This window comes from Athene noctua, chromosome Z, assembly GCF_965140245.1.
Source record: "Athene noctua chromosome Z, bAthNoc1.hap1.1, whole genome shotgun sequence".
Taxonomy (NCBI): Eukaryota; Metazoa; Chordata; class Aves; order Strigiformes; family Strigidae; genus Athene; species Athene noctua.
This window is the reverse complement of record NC_134077.1, coordinates 28,399,174-28,417,360: the sequence shown is the minus strand read 5'-3', so window position 1 is coordinate 28,417,360 and position 18,187 is coordinate 28,399,174. Positions and strand designations below refer to the sequence as shown.

The following is an 18,187-nucleotide window of genomic DNA, read 5'->3' as shown; positions in this document are numbered from 1 at the left end:
AGGACTTGGTGCTTGGTCAGCCATTGAATGCGTTTGAGCCCCAAATATTGATCTGATCAGTTTGGGATGTTGGATATAAGTTATTATGGATGCTGTTATGCTGTAAAATGTTATCAATATTTTTACACTTTAGTAACTAAAACGTTTGCTTAGAGAAAGAACGAGGCCAAAGAAGACTTTTGTATTTGAATCGAGAGAACTGCAGGTAGGAACAGTTTTTCTTGTACACATGAAAATAAAAAAGACTTCCTTTGTCTACATATGTGTGTGTTGTCTATGTGGATTGTAAACTTTTCAGTACAAGGCCTTTCCTTTTTAAAAATTGCACAGAGCCTAGCTTTCTTGGGGTAAAATACAAGTTTAGGAAAGAATAATCAAAAGGAGCTCCACTGAAGTAGTATCTTCAGTTGGTGAAGATTTTTTTTTTTTTTGTCTTTCTGTTGGTAGGAATACTTTAATCCCAAGCAGTATTTTGGCATATATGTTGTTGCCCAAATTTTATTACTGCACCAGTGACAGACAGAAAATAGGTTACAGCCTTCTTTATAGCTGGGTCCAGCCAGCAGTAGAAGTGATAGTGTGGACAGGACTGCATAGTGCACTACTTCTTTCAGCTGATGCAGGACATTGGTTGATTGTAGATGACGTGTGGTTGGTTTGTGACACAGCAGCAATCAGTAATCAAATTGCTATTGTAGGAAATCATCATTTCATGTATTGTGTAGATTTGCAGAGTCAAAGAGAAAAAGGTATAAGAAGGAGGAAAGGTGGAAGACTGCTTGCTGCTGAATAAGCTCAAAGGAGATGTTTCTCATCCTTGCATTCAAAACTGTGTTACCTCTGAAGTTGTATCTGGGTTTGATAATTAGAGCTGCTTTATTTCAGACCTGTCATAAAAGAGAGCATACCTTTTGTCTGCATTTACATTAGAAATACCTTGAAAGCAGCATACTGGAAATGTAAGTTTTTATAGAGTTTGTGTGTGTTGGTCCATGCTGTACAATTAATCCTCCCTGAGAGAGATCTAGGCAGCATGAGCCTGTGGAGGATGGTCTTAGCATTTTTATCCTAATGTGTTTGACCTTGTGTATTTCTAAGCGTGCATATCAAGAGAAGAGACTGAAGTGGAAGTTGTGATGAAAAGATTTCTGTCCTCATTTGTGTTTCCTGTCAGGCAGAATTCTTCTGGATGACTCTGTCCTGCCCCTGAGGATTGCATAGCAAGGGCAACGTGCTTCATTCCTGGCAGAGGCAGACCTTTATCTTTGACAGGTCAGGGGAGAGGAGGGTGCCTAGCTCTATTGACTGAGAAGAAGCTCAGCAGTTGATCTGTCTCCATGGCAGAAAAAGAAGGAACATGCCTGGTGAGCTTCAGGAGGAAGCAGTTTACTCTCCATCTTCTTCATTGTCCAACCCCTGGGAGAAAGCTACTGCATCTCTCTATCCCAGTTTCTCCCATATAACACCCACCTTCAGAGCTTACCAGCATTCAGCTAAGAGAAATAATGTCACAAGTCAGCTTTATTAAGATGTACATTAGCAGATATATTCCAAGTTTAGTCATCCTTTGATCATCAAGAGGTAGTTTTTTTATGTGAGGCACTAGCAATCTTCTTAAAGCTGTCCAAAAAAAGGAGGGAAGATACCATCTGTCCCCATGAGCTTGCAGCAGAAATAATATTCTCAGCTTTTGGGGAATGTAAGGGTGTTTGTGAGTAAGGGGAGTAATCTGTTCTGGTGTAAGGAAAGCCAAATCTGTTCTTGTGTGAGGAAAGCCAAGTCCTTTTACGAGAGAGTCCCTGTATGTAAGTGCTAGGAAGGCAAGGGATTGTGGGGAGCTCCTTAGCGTTCAGAAAGGAAGCATACATGGATTTCTCACAGCCTGTACTAGGGAGACATCGGAGTTTTGAATTCTCACAAACCAATTCTGCTCTTCATAAAAACACTTTATTGTAGAGCATCACCAGTTTGCAACTTCATCTTGCTCGTCATAGGTTTGTGTTGCCCTCCTGGCTTCATGCTCCTCCATGCAGACCCTGTGCAGGTTGTTTCTTCATATTTGGGACAGTAAGTAATTCTTCTAGGACACCAGGGAAAAAAAGTGTAATAATTTGCTGAAGGGAAAAAAATCGGGTTTTAGCTCTAAATTAAGGAGGGGAGTTGTGGCAGGCACCAGTACTCAATGAAGTAATTGTAAATTTTTAATGAATTTCCTTCTCTTTCCCCCTGTTTTTTAAATATGTGATAACATAGTAAATTTAAAAATAAAAATAAAAAAAGTTGTTCTTCAGCGTGTTCTGAGAATGCCATTTTTGTTCTGTGACTGGACATGTTTCTGACTCTATGTACAGGAAGCATAGCTTACTGGTAAGTGAACTAAATAAAGGTCTTTCTCCTTTCTGGAAGTTCTATGAGAGCGTGGAAAAGCTCTGGACTGTTTGTTCCACTGAGGTACCTCTATGGCTGGTGTCTAGGAAAAGTTATTGCTGACAACCCTGAGCTAAAGCCGATGTCAGGTAACAGGGTCCGTCAGAGCTTCCAGAAGAGATTTTGTAGGTTAAGTGCTTTCTTTCAAAGTTACATTTTTCTGTCAGGAGAGGGGAAATGCTTGCAGAGATGTCTTTCAGATCCCTTTGTTTCTGCAAGTCATTGAGAGAAGTCTTCTTCCAGACAGCTTTTTCATTGAGGCATCACAGGCAATTTTATTGGTGGTATTGGTCCTGTTGTTCAAGATACCAGAAATTTTCAATGTATATAGTCAGAGACACTGAAAAATTGACTTTTTTCACAAGCACAGGTTGAATAGAGGCACACACATGTGCAAAGAATACTCTCTTGCTTAAAGCCAACATAGTGATGTTTACCACCGAAGAATAATACCCATAAGAATCTATTTTGAATAGCTCATAGGCAAATTTTAACAAGAAAAAATAGAGTGGAGTATGATCAAGAGCATCTAATTTGCTTACTCTAAGAAAACAAGAATTCAAACCAAAAAAGTAATTTATTCTTTGAAAGATAACCTTTTTAAAAGATGTAACCTCAAACGTCATAGGAAATTTGTATGTGATATTTCCATTTCCTCATATTAGATAGGAGACTTTGCCCAAAAGCCATACGAAGTTAGCAGAATTCATCTGAGTCTTTATGTAAGGTTGTGTATTCTGTATGTATGAGGGTGAAAGTATAAAATATATAAAGTTCTCTATAATTGGAAGACTTATAAATAGGTAAAGCAACATCACCCTTGAGCTGATGCAGATGGTATGAGCTGCAGAGCAGCTCTAAGTCTTTCTGAAGTCCAGTGAGAATCAGTACTTCACAGTCTAGCAGACACCAGTGTCAGCATTTCCACTGGCGTAAATAAAAACAAGCCAATGCCCTTTAGTTGTAACTGTTAACTGTGTGTCTGTACTGCAAACTGGATAGTCACTGCTCTGTGGTGTAAGTAAGCATAATCTGTGAGACATCATTCATACATACAAGCAAGGCTTGACATGGAGTTGCCAGATGGAGTCCAGTTAAGAGCGTCATGCCTTAATGCCAACCTGCATCTCTTCAGGCTTTTCTAGTGAGTTCAGCACAGTCAATGCATGCAGCCTTTAGTCTCATGAAAAAGTAATTTGATTTTCTGTTCTAATGTCTTTTGTGGGTTTTTTTCTATCTACTGGGAGGAATTTGGGTCTTGGCTGTAGATCAGCTCCTGGCAGCTGATCAGCTGAATGTCCACATTATTGAGGCCAGCCCAAAGTTAGAGGAAACTCTCTCTGCAGCATTTGATATAAATCACATAAGCAGCAGAACTGCAGAGTAAGAAATAACAGCAGCAGTTTGCCAGCTATGCTGTCTTCCCTGTTCCTGCACAGGAATTTCTGTTCTGTCACACAAGCTAGGAAGGATTAATTTGGGTTCAAAGACACCTGGCAGACTTGTTAAAAACTTGTAACTCTGTGTGCATGCTCATCAAGTAATCTTGCTGATTTCACATAGATGCACTCAGCTAATGAACCATTTCTTTTCCAGCAGCCCCCACCTTTAAGGAGTGAAGCTCTAGGGAGTGGGGGAGAAGAGGTTTGAGAATTGGTCTTTGGTTGTCTGAGAAAGCCTCAGTATTTCAGTTAGAGCCAAACTTGCTTCAGTGAACCCCAGAGTGACAGTGTTCCCGTCCTGGTGCTGGTGGATGTTATTTCATTGCTGGGATGATGCCTGCATTCTGTCTGCTACACAGTGTGTTTTTTTTCAACTCCACAAAATTATCTGGAATATTAGTAATGAAGTTTTCAGCATCAGTCATTAGCTGTGTGCTGGTGCCGTGAAAATGACTTCTCTTCCCATATATCTCATTATTTGCAGTTGGAACCTGAATGCAGCCAATCATTCCTAAAATAGCCATAGGAAGCACGTGCAATATAGAAAGGTCTTTGTCTTGCTGCAGGGTTTTGGGCTATGTAGCTGAGCCTGCCCTAGCACAGGACCTGGAAACAGGCTGATGTCTCATCTGTGTGACAGTCTGAATTGTCTTTTGGAAAAACCCTGCACATGATATCGAAAAGGCAGAGGTTATTTTCCGCAGAAGAAGAGAACAACTTTTGCCTTGCTCTACCAATGAGCTGGAGAACGGATTAGAGGCTTTTCCTATCCGCAAGGAAGCTCATCCATCATGCCCCCATTCAGGCACTCGTACTCAGTGGGCTTGTTCTCTGTTGCTACGCTGAACCTTTTTCTCCACAGCTTTTCCAAAGAAGTAAAGCACATAATAACAGAGCTATTGCCTTTGTAACTTGTACTATAGGCATTTGTCAATGCTGCTTTGACTTCCTTTTCTATGCTGCTCTAATTCTCTCATGCTGTGCTAAGAAGCAGGTGTGAACAAATGTGTAAGGATGCTTGTCTTCCTCAGTATGTGGGTGAATGTGTGTCAGCAGAGACTAGTGTATTTTATGTAGTGCAGGCGCTCATCTGTCTAACTGTAATCTTATTTTTTACTTTTTCTGACTCACACCACCTCAGTTTTAAGTTTGCCCTTGAAATCACTTCAGATAGTTTATGTTTCTTCTCAGTAACAGACCGCCAGTAACTGAAGTGATCTTGCACTGTTTTATTAATTACAGGAATTGTGATTTTTATATTCATAGGTTAATTGATGACATCTACATATAGCATTTTCCCTTAAAATAAATTGAATTACAGTAATTAACCTTATGTCCAGTTTAACAGACAATATAATTAGTCTCAGCCGTATCCTGGAAGTATGATTTTTCTTATGTATCTGCTGGCTTCTTGCTTTGCCTTCTGTTTTCTTCGTAATTCTGAAGTGGTGGAATGAGGAGTGAAAAATGTGTCCTGTCAGCATATTGAGGTAATCCCTTTACTCAAAAGGCATTCTTGAGGGTAGGGTACTTTCTTGTATTAACTTGTCCATAAAGCTGTTTGGATTATATATGATGTAAAATTTGGGAATTTGTTGGGCATGAATCTAAAAAAAGCAAAGCTCAGAGTCTGCCACTTGCAGCTAGCAATTACTAGCAAACTGCAGGAACTGGATTATTGCAAGTATCATGCTCATCTCAGAGGAAAAGCAAACTACATAGATTTTCTGTCTCAGAGTCAGATTTATTCTACTTCTTTAAGGTTTCCAAAAATATCAGCACAAAATTGGGCAACTATGAGTGATCATGAAAGATAGAGATCTATGAAATTTCTCTAAAGTTTTAATAAACAATCTTTCCTGTGGTAGCTGAGCCTTTTAAATTTGGGTGAATGTGAGTGTATGGCTGCATGTGAATGAATGGATGTCTGAGGGGGAGAGATGTCAGAGGTAGTGCTGAGAGACAATGTTCCCAGTTAATTTTATTATTTTCTTAACACTCTGAGTCTTCTGGTTTTTTCCCCTAACTGCTGTGTGTATCCATAGGCATTTTAATAATTTCCCTCAGGGATTACATTTTTGTGGATCTTTTTCATTTGTATTTCATGCTCTTCTGCAAGAAACCTGAGAAAACTGATTTCAGAAACAAATTAGGGGCTAAAATTATAAATACATATTGAGAACTGTTTGCTTACCTGCATTTTTTATTTGTCAGGGACAAATGTAATTTATTCTGATGAGTTTGTCTGATTTCCAGAGTTAAAAGCCTTAGCCTTTTTTACTGCCTGTAAGAGTCAGCTTGCCTGACCACAATGTGTCTTGCATGTCCTTGTGCTGAGCAGCCTTCCCCAGAATATGATGCTGAGGTTTGGCCTGAGTTTCCCTGCTGCCATGACTGGACTGTTGCAGTGGAGAACAAGCAGTGGGCTCTCCAGAGGTGGCTGTTGGGGCAAAGCACTTTTGGGTAGTATGGTGTCTGCAGCTGGAGTAATTAGTATGTAAATGGTAATGTCTGTTCTTAGCATTTGCAGTGTTACAGTACAGTTCATTCACGTTTTGAGGGCAGGGGCATAGTTTGCTGTTGTATCAAATCACTTCATGCCAAAGTTGATTTGTACCTTTTGAAAAAATGCTCTTGACAAAACTTAGTGTTTCACTCATGGTGAATGAAGCCAGGGTAATGAGTCAATTTTTACATATATGCATTTAGGTCCAGAACTGGCCAAACTGCATGAAAGCTAAGGAGTGTGCTCTGATTACTTAACAGCTAACTTAAATGTGAGGATTTGCATTCCTCTACTGTTTTATCACCTTAAAAAATGGACACTTTTATTTCAAATAAATGGGGTGAATTTCCTGAAGAATATAGCCAGGGTTCATGCATTAAATGCATGAGCATTTATTGCATTAACAAAAAGCAAAGAAGAACTGTTTGTAATTACACTGAACTTTAAACACAGTGATATGTTCTATGGTATCCTAACTTTGAATAAAAAGTTAACCTATGCCTACGTATATCGATCTGATCTGTTAAGCAGACGTAAGAGGACTGGAAATTAAGTCTTCATTCCTGGTTAGAGGGTGAAGAAGGGCCAAAATCCATTTAGATATGTAGCATCAGTGAAAGGAAGCAAATGCTAAGTATCTGAGAATATCTAACTTTAAGAGCTGGCTGAACTGTAGGGATTGTTTTAGGATTACTGCCTGATTCTAACCTTATGTTTACAGCAGGCATGTGGCAGCTGAGACAGTTTCTGCAGGGCTATGTCAAACTTTTGATCAGTGACAATTGTTAATATTGGTGTGAAAATGCATCAGGCTTCATGTTCCACCTTTGTTATCTAAAAGGAGAGGAAAACAAAGGGAGGCCACATTTCTTTCCCATTACAGCTTTGGGTCACCTGCAGCTACATAATTTTTATTCCATCCATCAGATGATGGAATGGAAGGTCAGCTGACTAGCACTGATATTTCCCAGGCAAAGTTAGGGTTGGGGAGAGTAATGGTGTTGCTGGTGGTGTATCTGTTTTCTATTAAGCATGCTGAGATGAAACAGCAAAGTATATATTAGAAATGGCGTTCTCTCCTGTCAAAAGGCAGTGATTGCTACATTTAGCTCTTAAATCAATTCAGAATCTTGACAGAGGTTTGCTGAAGTCCCACAAATAATCAATAGAGCTATTTTTATCTCTTAAATGAGTGAGGCTTTTAAAAATAATAAAGACATCTTTGTAATGACTGACCAAGCTGTTCCAGAGTTAGGTCTGTTGCTGTGTGGTTGGGCGTGATGAGTGAAAGGGGTTATTTAGGCATTGCCTTTGTTCCAGTCTGCAGGTTTATAACCCCAAAATAAAATTGCAAATGTTTCTGGCAGTCATCCTCCAGGCACAGATGGCTTTCCTCCCAGTTTTGGCAAGCCTGATTTCAGTATAAAACTGAGCAATTATTAGAAAGTGAAATATTGCATGATATAATACCACTACCGCCACCATCAACAGAATGATAAATTGAGTGTTCATTGTTTCTGCTGCTGTGTGAGAGAGCTAGTGCCACTGCTTTACCCCTTCCTCTAAAACCTGTACCTTTGCTGGTGATGCATAGACAGAGAGATGGAACAGAGCAGATGCTTTAGCAAAGAACTGTGGCCATTTTCTCATTTGCGTTGGCTCTATATTTCAATGCAAATATCACTGAACAGGTGGCTGATGAGGCCCCCGTGGACTGTTTACAGTAAAGGTTACAACCAAAATCGATAGGCCTGAGATGCTTCTAATTCCATCTGGGAGATGTTCATCTTCCATCTGACTGTTCCCTCTCTGAACAGCAGCATCCTATTAACGCTGCAGTCATCAGGGATGTCTCAGTCAGATCAGCAGAAGGTTTCTCCTGTTTAGGCCTCCATTTGTTCTTTGCCTTTTCTTTTTGCACTGCACTGGATGGAGCACTAATGTTGATCTTGATGAGACAGGTTGCCAGCATTAAGCATGCTGAGTTTTGCCTACTGTCTTGACACCTGCTACTACCGTTAGGCAGGCCGAGGCTCATTGCTGCTGCCTGGGGGTTGTCCAAATCTTTTCAGTTTATCGCTTACCAAAGCAGGAGGTAGTGATGTTACATATCATAGCTGACACTATTGTGTGTGATGTATGGCCTTGTAAAGTTGCCAGTGAGGGAAGAGAAAAGCTGGTAAGGACTCAACATTTGCACAAACCTGAACAAAATAAGCAAGTACCACGGAAACTTGTGTGAAAAGTGCTTTGTATGTTGGCTGAAATTTTATTTTAAATGCATATTTTTTCAAGTCTTAGTGGGAAGATCTGCATGGTCCATGTATCTGTGTTTCATCAAACTGGTAATGAAATTTGTATTATTCTTTTTAATGAAGGTAGATGCTATTGCTTACTATATGAGGCAAAATCACTCCCATTGGTGTCTTTCTCTGGGACCTAATCATAACGTCTGGCATGCAGCCCATAGCAGCTGGACAATGAGTAAGCAATACTGAATCTAATTAAAATTACAGTAAAGCTTGTATAGCAGAGAGCACCCATGCATTCCTCTTACGGTCAGGGACAACTTTTTGATATGCACAACAGATGAGAGTATGCTTCCTACACATAATCCAGGGTCAGTAGGGATGCCAGACAGGTTGGGGCTTCCCTTGGGTACTGCCTCCCTCCCCTCACCAGCATTCAGAACCAGCATTCAGAAGCCACCCCTTGTTACCATGTGATTTGAAAGAATACAGGTGATTACGCCAATGCATTCATGTACCAGCCTCTCTGGCATAAGGGCCAGCTACCTGGAGTGCTAGAGTGCTTTTCTGGCCATGTGAAATGAACGGCCAGCTGTAGAGACAACAGGAGCAGGACAGGAGAAGAAAGATGAATGATGGCGAAACCGTTGGTCACAAAAAGATGTTGGAGGGGTTGGTAGTGATGATGGGCACAGAGCTGACATTAAGTGTCTGTGGCCACCTGCACCACCATTCAGGTGACCAATCAGTAATTGTTAGAGAAAGGACAGCATCAGCAAGAAAGCTGGCCATCCCAGGCACTGTCCTCCCACGTGCCAATTTGCTAGCAATCTCTGGCACTGCATGCTGTGTATTGCTGATAGCCACTTGTGTCTTCTCTCCCTTGAGCTCCCCAAGCACCTGCTGAGCTTCTGTTCACTCACATCTGTCTGATCCCTTTGGCACCGCTCAGCCTGGGCATTTCGCATGATCCCGTCTGCTGCCAGGTGCAGCCAGCCACGTGAGGTGACTGAGCAGCAGCTAGCCCACCACCCAAACAGGCATAGACAAAGGATGCTCTCCTGAACAGCTCTGCTGTGCCAGCCTAACTTTGCTTGTTTTCTGGAAGCCGCAGCCTGCAGGTTGTACTCCTCTCTTTTTGTTGTTGTTGTTGCGTTATTCCTAATTCCTTTCTCTGACTTGCACAGAACTCTTGTCTTTCACTTTCTAGGAACTGTGAATGTAAAGGGGTAAATAGCAGTTACAGCGTCTTCCACTCAGAGATTTCCAAATGTTTAGCCAAAGGAGATGAAAGATGCTTGCCAGCATCGCGTGGCAAATCTGTACCATAGCAGGGAACAGCAACCAGGTTGGCCGACTGGTTTGTGCACTCTGCCTTCAGCATGGCAAAGCATGTGCTGTGCAGATCAGTACAGGCTTTTTTATGTATGAGTAGATAGATCTTGCACTGTAAGTCTCTTTCAGTGAACACTGAAGTAGGACTTGGGTTTCTGCTTCACTTGCATGCCTTTAAAGCTCTTGCTGCAGGAGAATCTCAAATGGTTTTGTTACCTCTGTTATGTAACTCAAATCAGTTTATTCCTGCTTTTTTATGGTTCTTTTGCTTTTCCTAGGATAAAAAATGCTGAATGTGATAAGGGTAGTTTGCTGAGTGTTTCCAGGGCCAATTCACAGAGGTTGATTCTTTGCTGGTCATGTATTTTATCTTATGCAGTACACCAGATTCATCTAGGTTCATTTTTTAGTTTCCTCACTGTTTGATTAAATGCTCTTCCTTCTTACTAGATTTACTGTCGTTTTGAAGAATAAGTTATTTCTACATGTATAGATTTCTACAATTGTAGAGATTAAAGAATTTGTTTTAAATAGTCATTTTTTTGTATGGCCGTTAGCTTTTCTGGTCTTGCTTCATGCATAACACAGACCATTGAATTTTGTCTGATAATTTTCACATTAATCTTAATAATTCGTGGATCAAAGTGCAGCTTTTGTGTATGAACACAACCCATCATGGTATAAAGAAGGTTTGAAATAAATGAATATAACAAGATCTGTCAATTACTGATCAGGCTTACTGTGAAATGAGAGAATTCTGACATGATTACATATTTTGATTTTACTTGGAGTTGTGCTGAGGTTAGCTGAACATACAATGAGGCCAAAACAACAAGACAGGAGGTTTTCTAACATGGGAGAGTGTCCCTTTCAATAGGTATTTATAGATGTCTCTACACAGAGACATTGCTGCTGAATTTGTTTTCAAGATCAAATCTGGCCTTACACTTTTGTGGAGTTTACCAGGAAGTTAGCTCTTCCACTAAGGATTTTTCCTGTGATTTTATAACCTTTCTGGAACTTACAAGCTGTAGATACAGTAATCCAGTTACTACATGATTATGGCAGCAGCCATGTCATCATTTCCTTAACGAAGCAGCTATTCTATATGCATTTCCACCCAGAGTGTTGTTCACTAAATGCTAAAAATATTGTTGGCTCACATAGCCACGGATAACCATCGTGGAGGGCACTTGGCACAATAGAATCAAACTTTTCCCCTTTATTTGGAATGATCATTACTTTGTTAGCTTGAGAAACTCCTTCATGCCAGCAGCATGATTTTTACAGAATTAAATGCCCCTCTGTCAAGCACCTATGTGTGTGTGTCAGAGTATATGTAAATATGTATGTGTATGTGTGTGTATATATATACATTATGCTTTGAGTTAGTAAATATAATAGTATTAGCAGCTATATTTCAGTAGTATCCAAACATCCTACTTAGACATGGTTCACCTTTGGGCTGCAGTGTACGAACAGAAAAACAGATTTCATCTAGGAAGGTAAAACTTTGATTTGTATATACATTAAGAGGTCATATGGTTTATTTATAGTTAATCATAATACAATAAAAAGGAGGGAACATGTAACCAGAACAAGTCATCTTACATAGGTATTTGAAAACATCAACTCAGAAAGAAGAATCAGAGCACCAAAGTATCTTGCATAAAGTTATATTTGCATTGACCTTAGGCATGCAAGAAACAGATTAGTTGGGGTTTCTTTGAAGCTTGGAAGAAATCTGATCTACTTAACCAACTCAATGGCTACAAGTGACTGCATTAGACATAGATTATAAAACATGCTCCTAAATATTTGCAGGGCTGTATTTTATTAGCACGTCAAAAGACACTCTTCTTGTGATCACTAGCTTCCTTCAACAGGAGCAATATTTTGAACAGGGAGAACTGGAGTTCTCAGAGCCAGTTCGCTCTCAGCCAGTATGGCTTAATGCAGGCCAGATTGAACTGCAGGGGGTCTATATTGACTGAAGATCTCTCCATTGATGTTTGCAAAACTTTTATTTGGAGTCAGTGCCTGTACTCACTCGGCATCACTGTCCACCTGTTCATGGTTCATCAGACACTGCGTTCACAAGCACTTTTGATTAGAAAGTAGTTTCAGCAGAGTTGCAAGTGAGAATATTTGCATCACTCCCAGGAGCCCAACCAGAGCTGAGTATTCGCTGAAAATTTGTACTAAAAAAAAGTGTGACCTTCTTGAATCAGCACTTTTCTGATATTCCACTGAAATAGTAGAGCTCTTTCCCCCATTGTATGAACAGTAGAAGTAATGTTATGTTTCAGTAAGTACGTCCTAGTAAAAAGCTGGTTTTGGACGCAAGGAGTCTTACTCGATGTTACTGTATTGGCACAGGCATTGATACAGATTTGCAGTCCGCTTGAATTGTTGACAGATCAAAGCAGACATTTTGCATTTAATTTGTATGAATCTGAACAACTTCTAATTGCTCTAGTGTTAGCACTAGAGCAACAGAGAATTATTCTTTTTTTCTCTCTTCTCCCTCTTTTCTTCCCCAGAAGCTACCCTTAAGAGTGATAGTGAATTTCATATACTTTAAACCCCACTAATCTAGTCTTTGTTAGAAGGCAGTATGTCAGTTCATTTGTCGGTTAATTCTTTTCCAGTAAAAGAAAAAAGATCTAAACCAATAACATGTACATAAAATGACAAAATAAGCATGCTGGACATTGTTCATGTTCATGGAAGCTGCATCCCATATATCTTTACGCGGAGCGGTACACATATCTGAATGAGAAGTAGGGAATGATGGTGCAGAATCATCCATGGGATCAGCTCTAAAGTGGAGTGGCAATGGTAAGTCTTCAGTACCACAACTTTCCTCATAGCATGCACACACTGTCAGATAGTGGATGATGTGCTGATAGGGAGTAACTAGAAAGTAGCTATTCTTATGCTCCAGAGTCTCACTGTGAACCAAGTGGTTTGAATTGTCAGCCTGCAGACTGATACTGTGAATGAATAAGGTTTAAGTGGAAAAACTGGATTGCTTGATAAGTCCTTCCCATTCAACTGTTGCTCCTCATGTGCATTTCAGAAAAGACTTCTGCCTTGGACAATTTCAAGAAGGAATGAATTTCAGTCTATTTGTGTATTGAGATAAGGCACTTTGTCACTTTCTATTGTACTTACAGGGGCAAAATTTTTAAGGTGTCAAAATTATATTTTGAAAAATTGTATAGATACAAAGCAGTTAACCCCCTTAATGTGTCTATCTTACTTTTAATTCAAACCTTTTGAGAGAAATTGTATTTCCTAGTATTATATTTATGTCTGCTGCTTATTTCTACTTTGGGCATTCGTAAGGGCCCCAAAATTATGTTTCACTGGGCATGGAAACAAATAGAAAGAAACAGTTCGTGCCGCAGAGACCTAACAGTCAAGACAAAATGTAAGGAGGTGGTTAAAGAGACAAATGCAGGAAACAGCTAAAGAAAGTGTCTGCAGGCAGACATAGCTGTGTCAGTAATCATACACAGCTATCAGCCTACCCAGTGCTGGATGGAAATGCTTCTCTTGGGGCTTGTACATAGTATATTCTAGTATGCATTCTCACATGAGGTATAATAGACAGACAGTGTCTATGCTGTGCTTCATTTATTCTCGCTATTTTTATCCTTTGCCATCCGCCTGACACTTTGTTCAGTTAAGGTGTCAGTCATTGCCTTACATTAACTTTGATTTTTTCTAGTCTCAGTTAAACTCGGTCTCTCAGTTATTTTGTTAATAGAAATAGAGAATCAGCCAAGCTTCCAATTTGTGTGTTTGAATAATAATAGGCAAACACAGAGTATAATAAATCATTAGTCCTTATGGACTGTATCACCCTGCAGCAGAGTCCCTATTCCAATCCAGTTATAGGAGCTGAAATTTTATTTAAATGCAAACATCTGATAAGGCAGATTAATTATTGTGACTTTTTTCAATTGGGTAAAAGATGAGGGATCAGCTGTGTCTGTGAAATTAAAAATGAAAATGCAACACTCAAGACTTGTTAATGCTTTTTTTGGCATTGAGAAAGGAGGCATAGGTATCTAATATTAAATGGTGTTGCAGAAGGGCAAGTTAGCACTTTGTTTGCCAAATTAAGTTTCAAAGACTATGTAGGTTATGAAGTTTGACTTTCTGCCCGTAAATCTTGAATGACTGACAGACTACTGTAAAATAGCTTTGTTCAAAAGAAATCTTTGGCAGGCAGCATCAAAGGTTTGAAACTCTGGAAGGGATGAAAAGAAAATCCCACTTTTACACTGATTTCCCCTGCAGATCAACATCTCTGTGAAATTTGCCTGGGAATTATGAGCTATTTACTGTATTATGTGCTGTTTTCTTTCACTGTATCCAAAGGCCCCTGTGGTTCCTTTTATCTTCAGAATTCAGGGATATTTTTGTACATGAAATGTGAATGAGGGCATGCATCAGTTGAACACAGGGGAAAAAAACACTGGTTTCAGACAGTTCTGTTCTCCCTTATTCTATCACAAGTTGGAGTATTGGGTTTATGGCACCTAAATTTATGGGTACATATTTTTATGGTAAAGCCCAGTGACATGTTCTACATGCTCCATCAAGCTCTCTCAGTGTTTCTTCACTTGATTCACAACTCTGCAGGGTATGAATCAGTACTGTAGTATAACCCTTAATCTCTTTTTAACCAGAATAACGTAGTGTGCTTTTTTTTTTTTTTATTTATGGTGTGTGTCATCATGTCATCATCTAATTATGTACACCAAAGAAGGGGAAAACAAAATATTTCCTGGAAAACTCTTGTCAGCTGTCGATCAGTGCAGGAGATGAAGTTTCTCTATTGCATGTAAGCAGCTGAGGCAGAAAATTCCTTGTAGCTCATAGATACTTAAGGCTATCCTCAAGCTAGATGTGGCACTGCTGGGGCACCTGCTAAAGGGGTACTGGCCTGTTAGACCAGTTTCTGATTAGGAACATGACATACCTCCTCATGTATGGTGAGAGGCTTGAGGAGAAGGAAAGCTCCCTCTAATTTCTATTGACTCTTTCTAGCTTTCTGTATGCAGTGGTTAAAACTGAATTGATAGAAGGCATTTAAGCCCTTGTTTGTCTTCCACAGGGTGAAGTGAAGAAGTGAAGCCTCGCAGCTGAACTACTATGAGGTCAGAAGCTTTGCTGCTCTATTTCACACTGCTACACTTTGCTGGGGCTGGTTTCCCAGAAGATTCTGAGCCGATCAGTATTTCGCATGGCAACTGTAAGTATAAGAGGCCAGATGACTTCATTTGTTTAATATTGATCAGGGGACTTCAAATCAAAATCAACAGTATTTTGTTACAGTTGCAGTGAATAAAGTTGTTTTTCTTGACATTTCCCAATTTACATTCTCAGATATTAATACAGGAACGCAACTTTTTCATGTTGTCTTATGACTACTGCATGGTAAACTGCTTGATCTTCCAAAACTGTAGCCATTCTCCTTCTCAGAGACACTTCAGTAATATAATCAAACCAAATATCTTGCTCTATCCAGCAGCAAAGGAAGGAAGACTTCTTCCCGCTCCCACCCTGTAATCAAAGTGTCCCTCACCTGACTTGTGCAAATGCAGTTCTGGATAACCAGTGAAGCACCTCAGAGTATCAGGCATAGGACACTAAAGTAGCTGACCTCTGCAACTTAATTTGTTGGTCTAATACAAATAATTGAACTTGCTGCTTTAAGCTTAGATGTATTCTGTTTTACCATTAGGCATGTTTTGCTAAGCTGGAAATGTAGCATAAAAGCAAATCAAGACAAAGAATCATTTGAAACAGAATCTCTCTTCTTTCTTACTGTCAGTAACTGGTAAACTCTCCAAAATTTAGGGTGACAGACAGCTGCAAATCAGTATTGAGATTTTCTGGCTAAACAGGTGGAGAGTTTTCTGTGCGTTTTGCCATGGAGGTCAGGCTTAGCATAAATTATTTTTTTCACATTTAACTCAGCTCAATTACATTTACTGCAAAAAAAAGTCTAACAAGGTCCCAAAGGTCCAGATGTTTCTGGATCTGTAAAAGTATCTAAGGAGTAGCAAGTCAGCAATGAGTAGGCTTACGTTTAAGCCTATTTTGGATCAGGAATTTGATTTTAAAGTGAATCGCTTGATTGTCTTTGTTTACTGTGCTTTAAGGTAGCATTAGCACCCGTAAACTTGTCTGTCTTGGATAAAAGCAAGCTGCAAGACAGATTCCAGGGGCATACTTGGTGTGCTGCAAATGCTGGCAGGCATCAGTTATACAAGAATAGGGCAGAACTGCTCTGAAGCAAACCCTGCTGAAACATGTCTAGTGTGACCACTGGGTCTTTACCACCAACTTTTTCACCCTCCAGAAGGGTGATGCTAATCATCCTTTCTAATGCAGAAATAGCCAGTCTTGATCCTTTTGGAAAGATGGAACATGGGATAACTTCCCTCTGTGGCACGGCATGCTGAAATGCACATGAATGCACAGACCCCCAGCTCATGTTAGATCCATGAGTTACAGAGTCATTTTGCACGTAGGACTTGGTCAGAAGGATTAAATTTTTGAACATAAATCTTGCCTGGTCTCTCTTGATTTGTTTCTCCAAGGGTTCTCACCATTTGGTTTGCAGGGAAGTTCCTGTTTCTATCCAGTTTTATCACCAGGCTTTCTTGACACATGGTATTCAGGTGCTTTGGTAAAACCATGCTGTGAAGCAATACTTAACAGGGAAAATACTTTCAGAGAACAATAGCTGAAAACAGTAAAGCAGTAGATGAGTTTCTGAAGAAATAGACTCCCTCAAACAGCTCCAGGTTTCTGGGAAAGCATATTGATGGGGAAAAGGCTCAGACAAAGCTAGATGGTAGTCTACTCTGACATAACATGCACATGCAGCAGTTCTGCACTGATGATGGTGCTCATCAGACGTTTCTTCTCCTGTCTTTTGTCATTTTGTTTACTTAACTAGCTCCCTGGTTTGTGCATCGAGATGTCATGATCATGTATTCATATGAAGTCTGATAGCAAGGTAGCCCTTGGATAGAACTGTTCACTGTTGTTACAGGTTGTACACGCAGATTATCTGGAGAGCAGCTGCAGACCCCGTGTATACTGAGGTCTCACCAAAAAAATCATGAAAATAAAGTGAATTAATGCTCTTGCTGACTGGTAGAGTTGAGGGGGAAAGCTGACTTGTTTATAGCATAAGCTCAGTACAGGGCTTCCAGTCAGTATTGTTGTCCAGTTGCCAGAAGAGCTAGAGTATTATACTTGTTGTCAAAATAATATGCAGTGACTTTGATTTTTATAAAGTTCAAATGGTCGTTTCCCACTGTTTCTCAGAAATCTCCACAGCTGTTCTATGATGGCAGTCCAATCCTGTAGGAAACCCAGGGAGCTGGCAGTTAGAACCAAGGAGAGCCAAGTCTTTTGCTTTAACCACTACCAGTCCAGTCATTGTCGTGATTGATGGGCCACTGTGAAACAGCTTTGTCCTGCTAGACACACTTTGGCATCCAGGAGCGAGCATTTAAGCTCTGCAAGCAGTGAAAGAAAAACTGTGAGAAAGGGCTGCGTACCTATGTGCCAAGAGTTCCAGAACAGCTTTAGGCTTTAAAAAACCTCACAATTTTCACCTTCTGCAAAGGTGCTAACTTTCTCCTTTGCAACTGCAAAGACTGTAACCTAGAAGCCCTCAGTGCTCATGCCCTCCAACCCCAGGCTGCACTGCTGGGGCAGAACAGAAAAAACAGGTTTTGGCTGTAGCTGGGCCCCATGGTGCTCCATGTTAACAGTGTTTCAGCTTGTGATTCTCTTTTGACCCTGTTGTTTTTTTTTTTCCTTTCCTGCAGATACAAGACAGTATCCGGTGTTTGTGGGTCACAAACCAGGGCGGAACACCACGCAGAGGCACCGGCTGGACATCCAGCTGGTCTTGGTCATGAACAGGACCCTCTACGTTGCTGCTAGGTCAGTAGTCCCCTGCTTTACCGCTCCTCCCTTGCTGCTTCAGAGGAGGAAGGAGAAGATAAGGGATATTCTGAATTCCTCTCTGATGGACATATTATTTTTAGGATTTTCTCACAGTCAGGGAGAGCTTTGCAGCCTGTTAGTAAGACATATTGGAAACCCTGTTAGTTGGTCAACTAAAGTTCAGGTTTGTGAGGTGCTGAGCCAGTCCTTTCAGGACTGCACACCTCTGCCTCACTTTG

The 18,187-nt window shown here is 40.3% G+C and overlaps 1 protein-coding gene across 5 annotated transcripts in view; it reads left to right on the top strand.

The window, feature by feature from the left end:
- SEMA6A (semaphorin 6A) overlaps positions 1-18,187 on the top strand; it is a 114,552-nt gene that overhangs the window by 35,197 nt on the left and 61,168 nt on the right. For all 5 annotated transcript variants that reach the window (XM_074931221.1, XM_074931219.1, XM_074931220.1 and 2 more), the window contains exons 2-3: positions 15,091-15,228; positions 17,828-17,945. In XM_074931221.1, the coding sequence (XP_074787322.1) occupies positions 15,129-15,228; positions 17,828-17,945 (218 nt within the window). In that variant the 5' untranslated portion in view covers positions 15,091-15,128. The remainder of the gene's footprint in view (positions 1-15,090; positions 15,229-17,827; positions 17,946-18,187) is intronic.